General features: G+C 44.1%; 1 protein-coding gene across 2 annotated transcripts in view; it reads left to right on the top strand.

Moving 5' to 3' along the window:
* LOC126990163 (uncharacterized) overlaps positions 1-9,382 on the top strand; it is a 28,746-nt gene that overhangs the window by 5,392 nt on the left and 13,972 nt on the right. Inside the window, exons 4-9 of one of the 2 annotated variants that reach the window (XM_050848715.1) lie at positions 443-523; positions 2,270-2,345; positions 2,671-2,826; positions 4,318-4,502; positions 5,746-5,934; positions 8,801-8,868. In XM_050848715.1, coding sequence (XP_050704672.1) covers positions 443-523; positions 2,270-2,345; positions 2,671-2,826; positions 4,318-4,502; positions 5,746-5,934; positions 8,801-8,868 — 755 coding nt within the window. Of the gene's footprint in view, positions 1-442; positions 524-2,269; positions 2,346-2,670; positions 2,827-4,317; positions 4,512-5,745; positions 5,935-8,800; positions 8,869-9,382 lie in introns of both variants that reach the window. The other variant, XM_050848714.1, reaches the window with a different exon arrangement.

Raw genomic sequence — 9,382 nt, 5'->3', positions numbered from 1 at the left:
TTAGACAGGTGACAGACTTAGTGAGAAAGGGAGAGAGAGAGAGAGGGGGAAGGGAAACCCAGCTGACAGAGAATGAGAAATGGAGAGAATGAATGAATGAGAAATAAAAGGAATTGAATGAAGAGAAATTAACCAAACAGAGAGAGAGAGAGAGAGAGAGAGAGAGAGAGAGAGAGAGAGAGAGAGAGAGAGAGAGAGAGAGAGAGAGAGAGAGAGAGAGAGAGAGAGAGAGAGAGAGAGAGACAAACAGATAGAGACAGATAAATAAAAAACAAATGAAACTAACCTAAGAAACACACACACACACACACACACACACACACACACACACACACAAAAGAAGAAGAACTGACAGACTTCTAAAATGCAACCTAACCTAACCTCTCTCTCTCTCTCTCTCTCTCTCTCCCCCTTTCCTGCACGCCACAACAACTACTGCAAGGTCAATGTCCCGACTGACCTCCTCCCCTCCGTCATCGAGCTCGCCAAGATGCTGAAGGTGAAGGGACTCATCGAACTGCCCGTAAGTAGCAGGAGGAGTTTTAGTACGTAGTTGTAGTGGAATCATTGGTCTTGGTCTTGATTCGGGAGGTCGTTGTCCCTTTTGGTCCTTACTACAGCCTTCGTAACGCCCAAAGTTGCCAGATTGTCTTACTCAGCCTCTTATATTTACCGACTTCCGATCCAAAAACTGTCTCATGGACCCCAATAAGGAGATTCACTTATAATTATCGTTAAAATAGTTAATTCCTGATGTTTCCTGGCAATAGTTAGGCGTCAGAAACCGGTAAATACTATGTTCTGAGTACGACAATCTGGCAACGGTAGCAACGGCTTACCTGTGTTGCCAGATCTACCGAAATATCATGAGATTTACTGAAACTGATGAATCTCAGAAATAATTTATCAGTCATGAATAATTTGTATATTGCTTTTCCAAATTTTCACCAAATAGTTATAAGAAAATACTGAGATAATGCTTTTTAACTTAATTTTATCTACATAACATAATATCACAAGAACCACTACATATATATTGAAGTGCGTCTGCCGAATTTTTACCTACCTACTGAATTTTCTCGCAATAATCTACTGAAACTTCCTCTGCACCATCTAGCAACACTGCGGCTTACTCCCTCAGGGCCAACCAACACCTTGAAAACCAAACAAATACAGCCTTAGTAGAGAGACACAGACGGGGACATCTACAGGAGTCTTCCCTATCCGTTGCACACTGCCCGGGCTCTCTCTAGGAATTCCTTTACCCCTTCTATAGTTCTTCTGGTCCCTGGGCCAGTTTGACAGTCCAAGAGAGTCATTGTAAGCGCCCAAACCAAGGTATAATCTCCACAATGATTCTTTTTTTTTCTTCTCAATTCCAGATACTAAAGAGACTTTCCGTGTGGTCTCCTAAAATTTAATCCTATTTATATCAATCGCAAACACAATACAAGGAATTTTCGTAGTATTTTGTGTTTGGTTGGGAGCTTACGAACTTGCTGCACTGGACTGTAAAAGTGGCCCCCTGTCTGCAGTGTACTCGGACCTAGCAAGAATTCTATCACCCTTTCTACATTCCCCTCTAGCATCCTATTCCATACTTCCGTTCCTAATTCCTGTGTTATTACCTATTTCATTCTTGTAGGAACACCAGTAATTTGCCTCCTCGTTGCTCGAAAGTTTGTCAATCAACTTTTTTTATCTTGCATGTGCCAATGGTAGTGGGTGTTTATGAGCTTTCCAACACTGCCATCAGAATTTTCATATGACCGATAGTGTTTGAGAAAATGGAGGAAAACTAAATCACATGGTATTGGAAAACGTATTATAAGTAGTATATTCTTATTCCTGTTATCGCTTGAAATCCATCGACGCAGTGACAGTGAGCTTATTCAGTAGGCCTAGCTTGGGTCTTTAGCGTGCCGAACTTTGATGTGATTCTGATGAAACTTTTTATTTTTTATTTTTTTGACGCAACTCATGTCAAAAGATGAGTTGTAGATGATTACGTTTTGATGCAATTCGGGTCAAAAGCTGAGTTGGAGACAATTACGTTTTGATGCAACTCGGGTCAAAAGTCAAGCTGGAGATGATTACGTTTTGATGCAGTTCGGGTCAAAAGTCGAGTTGGAGGTGATTATGTTTTGATGCAATTCGGGTCAAAAGCTGAGTTGGAGATGTTTACGCTTTGATGTGATTCGGGTTAAGGAATTTGTAAGTTGCTAACACTGAAGAAAGTGATTAACAACAAGGAACATCTCTCCCTCAGGCCCAGCTGGACTCGGTCATCGGAACAACAAAGATCGGCCTGGACCAAAATTCACTCACAGCCGTACAGACAGAAGGTAATTATATGTTGCACGTCTTTGTGTACATGTATGTGTCTGTGTGTGTGAGTGAAAAATTGTTGTATGTGAGTTTTTGCATTATGTCTATTAACCCGTGCTCTGTGATTGGCATGGATTTGGCCTTCACTGGTAGCCCGGTAACATATACTCCCAGGTCTTTCGCTGCCTCTGTGGTGGATAGTGGAGTGTTTCCCATGTAGTATTGGTGTGCTGGATTTCCCCTCCCAAGGTGTAGGACTTTACATTTTTCCTGTAGCTTGGTGATGTCATCTGGTAGGAAATCCACAGCCAAGGGGTTAATCTTTCTCTCTCTCTCTCACAGACTTATGCTTGGAGGGAGGCGAGGGTTTGGTGGAGCTGGAGGTGACATCAGGCGACCCACTCTCTCAACCCCTCCACCACCATCACCACACCACCACCACCACCGCCAGCACCACCCAGCCCGGCACGCATACCTTGAATGTGGCGGAGGAGGCAGGTGTGTGTGTGTGTGTGTGTGTGTGTGTATTTACCAAGTTGTGATAGCTAGGACAGGAATAGATAGATACAGAGATATGAATAGATAGATAGATAAATAAGAGTAGATAGGAAGCAGCCACACTTGAGGGGTCCTGTTTGCAATTCAGTTTTAGATTCATGAATGATTTTGGTTTAAACTACCCACTTGCAGGTTCCCATAAAGAAGTCTCGGTTTATCAAGTTCAGCATTAACCCCTTGGCTGCAGATTTCCTACAAGAAGACATCACCAAGCTACAGGAATGGAGCAAAAAATGGCTGATACAATTCAATGAAGGAAAATGTAGTGTCTCCCTGACCTGTATCTCTAGTGCCCTATGCAAACAGGTCATTTCCCCCCCGCCCTCCCTGGTTTTTTTTTACAACAGAGGAGACAGCTCAAGGGCAACAAAAAGAGTGTAGGAAAAAAAAGCCCGCTACTCACCGCTCCCATAATAGGCAAAAATAAAGAGTAGCAAAAAAGAGAGGTCAATTTCAGGTGGAGAGGTGTCTTGGATAAACTCTTGATTGATCATTTCCGTTTATTCACTGATCATTACACCCTATTGATCATTTCCGTTTATTCACTGATCATTACACCCTATTGAATATTGATCATGTCCGTTCCCTTCATCGCCCTGTTCACTGGCATCGGATCTCCTCTTCCTATTCTCTCCTCCAAGGACGGCAAACGCAATCTTTCCAGTCTCTCCTCGTATGTCATGTCTCAAGCTTGGCACTATTTTTGTCGCTGCTTTCTGGGTTCTTTTTATTTTCCTTACATTTCTTTTCACGGAGGGACCACACCACCACCGCTGCATATTCCAGTCTTCGTTTAACCCATCCGCTGCGACTGGCACGGATTTTGCCTTCACTGGTAGCCTGGTAACATACGCTCCCAGGTCTTTCTCTGCCTCTGTGGTGGATAGAGGAGTGCTTCCCATGTGGTATTGGTATGCTGGATTTGGCCTTCACTGGTAGCCTGGTAACATACGCTCCCAGGTCTTTCTCTGCCTCTGTGGTGGATAGAGGAGTGCTTCCCATGTGGTATTGGTATGCTGGATTTGGCCTTCACTGGTAGCCTGGTAACATACACTCCCAGGTCTTTCTCTGCCTCTGTGGTGGATAGTGGAGTGTTTCCCATGTGGTATTGGTATGCTGGATTTGGCCTTCACTGGTAGCCTGGTAACATACACTCCCAGGTCTTTCTCTGCCTGTGTGGTGGATAGTGGAGTGTTTCCCATGTGGTATTGGTATGCTGGATATCCCCTCCCAAGGTGCATGACTACATTTTTCTTCATTGAATTGTAGCAGCCACTTTTTGTTCTGCTCCTGTAGCTTGGTGATGTCTTCTAGTAGGAAATCCACAGTCAAGGGGTCAACCACTTACACAATCAGTTTCTTGTGTTATATTAGTGGTAATCAATTCATTTATCTGTCCATCTATCTAACTTTAACCCCCCACCACCACAGCACTTCAGATCAAAGTCGGCAGCGGAGGTGGTGATGACGGCGGTGGTGGCGGTGATGAAGACGGGGTGGGAGTAGGGGTGGGGGTGGGGGTGGATGAGACCTCTCACCCCCTCCTCCTGCCCCCCCACCAAGGCATGCACCTCACCTCCGTCGCTGACCACCTTGAGCCCACACACATCGTTAAGGTAAACCAGGTGTGTGTGTGTGTGTGTGTGTGTGTGTGTGTGTGTGTGTGTGTGTTGATGATGGGGTGTTGGGGGGAGGGGGAAAGGCATATGTGTGTAGGGGTGAGGAGTGAAGGGGGTTGTAAAGGGAACAGGAGAAGTTTGGGTGCATGAATGTGTTAAGTTAGTGAATATATGTTTTTTTTATTATTATTATTATCATTCTATTTTTCTGTTTAACCCGTTCGCTGTGATTGGCACAGATTTTGCCTTCACTGGTAGCCTGGTAACATACAGTCCCAGGTCTTTCTCTGCCTCTGTGGTGGATAGTGAAGTGTTTCCCATGTGGTATTGGTGTGCTGAATTTTGCCTTCACTGGTAGCCTGGTAACATACACTCCCAGGTCTTTCTCTGCCTCTGTGGTGGATAGTGGAGTGTTTCCCATGTGGTATTGGTGTGCTGAATTTTGCCTTCACTGGTAGCCTGGTAACATACAGTCCCAGGTCTTTCTCTGCCTCTGTGGTGGATAGTGAAGTGTTTCCCATGTGGTATTGGCTGAATTTTGCCTTCACTGGTAGCCTGGTAACATACACTCCCAGGTCTTTCTCTGCCTCTGTGGTGGATAGTGGAGTGTTTCCCATGTGGTATTGGTGTGCTGAATTTTGCCTTCACTGTTAGCCTGGTAACATGCACTCCCAGGTCTTTCTCTGCCTCTGTGGTGGATAGTGGAGTGTTTCCCATTTGGTATTGGTGTGCTCGATTTTGCCTTCACTGGTAGCCTGGTAACATACACTCCCAGGTCTTTCTCTGCTTCTGTGGTGGATAGTGAAGTGTTTCCCATGTGGTATTGGTGTGCTGGATTTTGCCTTCACTGGTAGCCTGGTAACATACACTCCCAGGTCTTTCTCTGCCTCTGTGGTGGATAGTGGAGTGTTTCCCATGTGGTATTGGTATGCTGGATTTGGCCTTCACTGGTAGCCTGGTAACATACACTCCCAGGTCTTTCTCTGCCTCTGTGGTGGATAGTGGAGTGTTTCCCATGTGGTATTGGTATGCTGGATTTCCCCTCCAAAGATGCAGGACTTTACATTTTTCTTCATTGCATTGTAGCAGCCACTTTTCGTTCGACTCCTATATCTTGGTGATGTCTTCTTATAGGAAATCCACAGCCAAGGGGTTAAGGACACACTACCTATAGTCTGGACCATAGGATCTGTGTGGTTATAATATCTATGTAAATCTATGTAAATCTCTCTCCCCCTAGCTTACTGAGGACGAGGTGATGGGTGAGATGCTGTTCAGTGGAGACTACCTCACCTCCTCCTCCTCCATCTCCACCTCCACCTCCACCACCACTACCACCAGCACCACCAGTAATGCCACCACCACCACCACTGCCTCTGCTGCTGCTGCTACTATTACTGCTGCTGCTGCTACTGCTGAGGATTTGCAGGTATGTCAAAAGATAAGAGACAGAGAGAGAGGGAGAGATTGTGAGAGAATCTGATTACTTTTCTTTCCCCTCTTCCCTTTTTTCCCTTCCTTATCCTCCTCCCTCCCTCATCCTTCTTCATCCCCCACCTCCTCCTCGTCTCCTCCCCATCATCCCCCTCCCTCATTTTCTCCTCTATCCCCACTCCCTCCATGGTGCCTATAGTCCGGCAAATCTTAAGTGGCAGCTCTGACGTAGACAGCCCGCTAGACACTGGTGCTATGTCTCCAACTGACCTCGCGTACCGTGCCTCTCACACCCTTCTCTCTCTCTCTCCCCGTGTCTCTCTCTTTCTCTCACTCTAGTATAAAAACAAATATGGTTTTTATGATTGATTTTCTGTCTGTGAGTGAATACAAAGAAATTTGTACAACACTTGGCAGCGTTGCCACTGCGGCGTTGTCAGCTCAAGTCAGTCATGCTCCTCTCAACCCAACACACCGCAGTTGCCAGTTGCTCTGCCTGCTTTAATTATTGCATTTCTGCCATTTTTTAGTGTGTGTCTGCCATCTGCCATACAGTGTCACCCATATGGTATAATTATGATGACTGTACCTATATATGGAATGCCAGGACCGTCAAGCAAATTCTGATGTGAGTCATGCGCAGGTGAATGGTGAGGTTCCGCTGGGGATGGCCAGGGAGTGGGGAAGGAGTGGTCGTTTAGAACATTAAAATATTACACTTTGACCTTATTTCCACACCACCCAAGGGGTAAAGAGTCTTGGTGCAATTTTTTAAATAGCTTTATTATTAATATTATTATTATTATTATTATTATTATTATTATTATTATTATTATTATTATTATTATTATTATTATTATTATTATTATTATTATTATTATTATTATTATTATTATTATTATTATTATTATTATTATTATTATTATTATTATTATTATTATTATTATTATTATTATTATTATTATTATTATTATGTACCATACTCCCTAATGAGAGCACACCCCACTTTTCTCTCGTGCACACACACACACACACACACACACACACACACACACACACACAGAGAGAGAGAGAGAGAGAGAGAGAGAGAGAGAGAGAGAGAGAGAGAGAGAGAGAGAGAGAGAGAGAGAGAGACACACACACACACACACACGGTGTGCGAGGTCAGTTGGAGACGTGGCAACAGGGTCTAGCGGGCTGTCTACGTCAGAGCCGCCACTTAAGATTTGCCGGACTATACCTATGAACCCCCGGGCCTGGGTTTGAATCCCGGCCTGGGGAGTCAGCGTGCAGGACCCCAACTGTTCCTCCTCCCCTTGTGGCTGGTGGATGAATGTGCACCTGGGGATAACTGGGGAAGGCACACTGTGGTAACCCCAGTGGTGGGCACAGTTCCGCTAATCCGCTAACTGCTAATTAGCAAAGCTAACTTTTTTGTTAGCTGTTTAGCGTTTTCGCTAACTTTGGAAACAGCTAGCGGACCAATTATCTTCCGCTAAATGAAGTTCCTCCTCCACTAACTTAAGTCCGCTAAAAATTCATACAGGTTTGTTCTCGTCCGTTGTGGGCAGACATAGTACCAATTGAGCCACATGGCGCAATAATTCCAGGGCTTCCACTTTTGGGTAAATTATGCCTTAAAATTGGGTAATTGGACAATTATTAATGAAAATTTTGAGTATTTTAGGGTAATGCAACTGCCATATCTAACTCTTTGAACTCAGGATTTAATGACAAGAATGCGATGTTTTACACCTGACAAGAAGTAAACTTGAAATAATAAAAATAAAAGTGTTAGTTATGGAAAAAAGTAAAAAATCCGTAAATTTGCGGGAAATCTTGGTTAAAATATACAGATTTAGAATAAACTGGAGGCTTCTTTCTCTTCTCTTCTTGTTGCTTGTTGGGGTCTTTGTTCAGTTCAGCTGCGACGTTCTCACTGTGTAGTCGCGTTCATTACTGTCGCCTTGTTTATCGTTATCGACGTCATGGAAGGTGACCCGAGTGAGGACGTTTTTGTTCCGCCTGAGGATGCTGACCCTGTTGAGGAGCCGACAGCAGCTGTGGGTGAGGTGGAGGACACTCAGCTGACGGCCAGGAGTCCCAGAAGTTCCAGAACCCGTGGCCCCACCTGGAGAAGTACAGTCGTCCCTCAAATAGTACGGTTTCCAATAGTTCAGTTTTGGTTTTATGTGGATTTTCATAGAAGATTTTTTTAGGATTTTTAAATTTCCCAACGAGCAGGAAATTTAAAAATCCTTAAAAGATCTTCTATGACAATCTGTATAAAACCAAAACCAAACTATTGGAAACCGTACTATTTGAGGGACGACTGTACTTTGTCCTTAAATCAAGAAATATGACGAACGCCAGTGCTTTGCCCTTCCGGTGCGTCATGTGCCACCCCAAGAGGACCATCATTAACGGACAGACGGCGCGGCGAGCCTATACAACTTGAAGTCACATGTCAAGAGGACACACCCAGCGCATGCCACCCAGTTTGATCATCATCTGGAAAGCTCTATGTCTAAGTTACAACATATTGAAATTTCAGATCACTAGGTCCGTTTGTAAAGATTTTAGAGCCAAAATACAAAACTGAAGCTAAATCCATACACTAAAAAAGTTAGCGGTTAGCATTAGCTTCCACTAATTTCTTTATCAGTTTACTGGTTTAACGTAAGTGAAGCTAACTTTTAACTTAAGTGGATTACCAGTTAGCGGTGCCCACCACTGGGTAACCCGGGGTGATGCATTCAGGCCCCCACAGGCTCAAGGGGCAGTGTGACGGAGATGTGCACCGAGGACATGCGCAGCTGTAGCATATGCCCCCAACTTCACCCTTACCTCTTACCCCCTAGGATGACCAGGACTGTCTTGCACCCCCAAGGAAGAAGAAGAAGGTCCTGTATAAGCTGACCAGATATGGGTGAGTTATAGTAGTAGTAGTAGTAGCATAGCTGGGCGTTATCGCGATAAGTTATTGCGATACTTTATCGCTGATAACAAAATCGGGTTATCGGCCATCCGCTACTTATTTAAATATATATCGGTATCTTCGTTACTTTTGTAACCAAACTAGCGATAATCGCTACTTTTTTCCGCCTCAGAAAAAAAAAACACGTCTCCTCCCTACTGCGCATGCGTGGCCCGGGCGCCCGATGTTGTGTGAGAAAACTTCGGTGTATGAAATATCTTCGGTGAAGAGATTTCAAACTTAGATCATCAACATTAAAACACTTTGGTTATTTTTTATGTTAGACTCAAAAATCAATATATCAAAAAGAAAAATCATTTAACTTTGCCCAAAAATGATTATTCACTGCCTCAAATTTGATATTCCATATTCGTTTTTGAGCATGCCATGGTATTGAAGGCACCCGGTGTTGTGTTATTTGGTGTCCCATCGTCAAATTTACAAACACTGGTCTCTCGTGAACTGC

Source organism: Eriocheir sinensis, unplaced genomic scaffold (genome assembly GCF_024679095.1).
Source record: "Eriocheir sinensis breed Jianghai 21 unplaced genomic scaffold, ASM2467909v1 Scaffold147, whole genome shotgun sequence".
Lineage (NCBI taxonomy): Eukaryota > Metazoa > Arthropoda > Malacostraca > Decapoda > Varunidae > Eriocheir > Eriocheir sinensis.
Note: the sequence above shows the minus strand (reverse complement) of the source record. Positions and strands in the feature narration are given on the sequence as shown.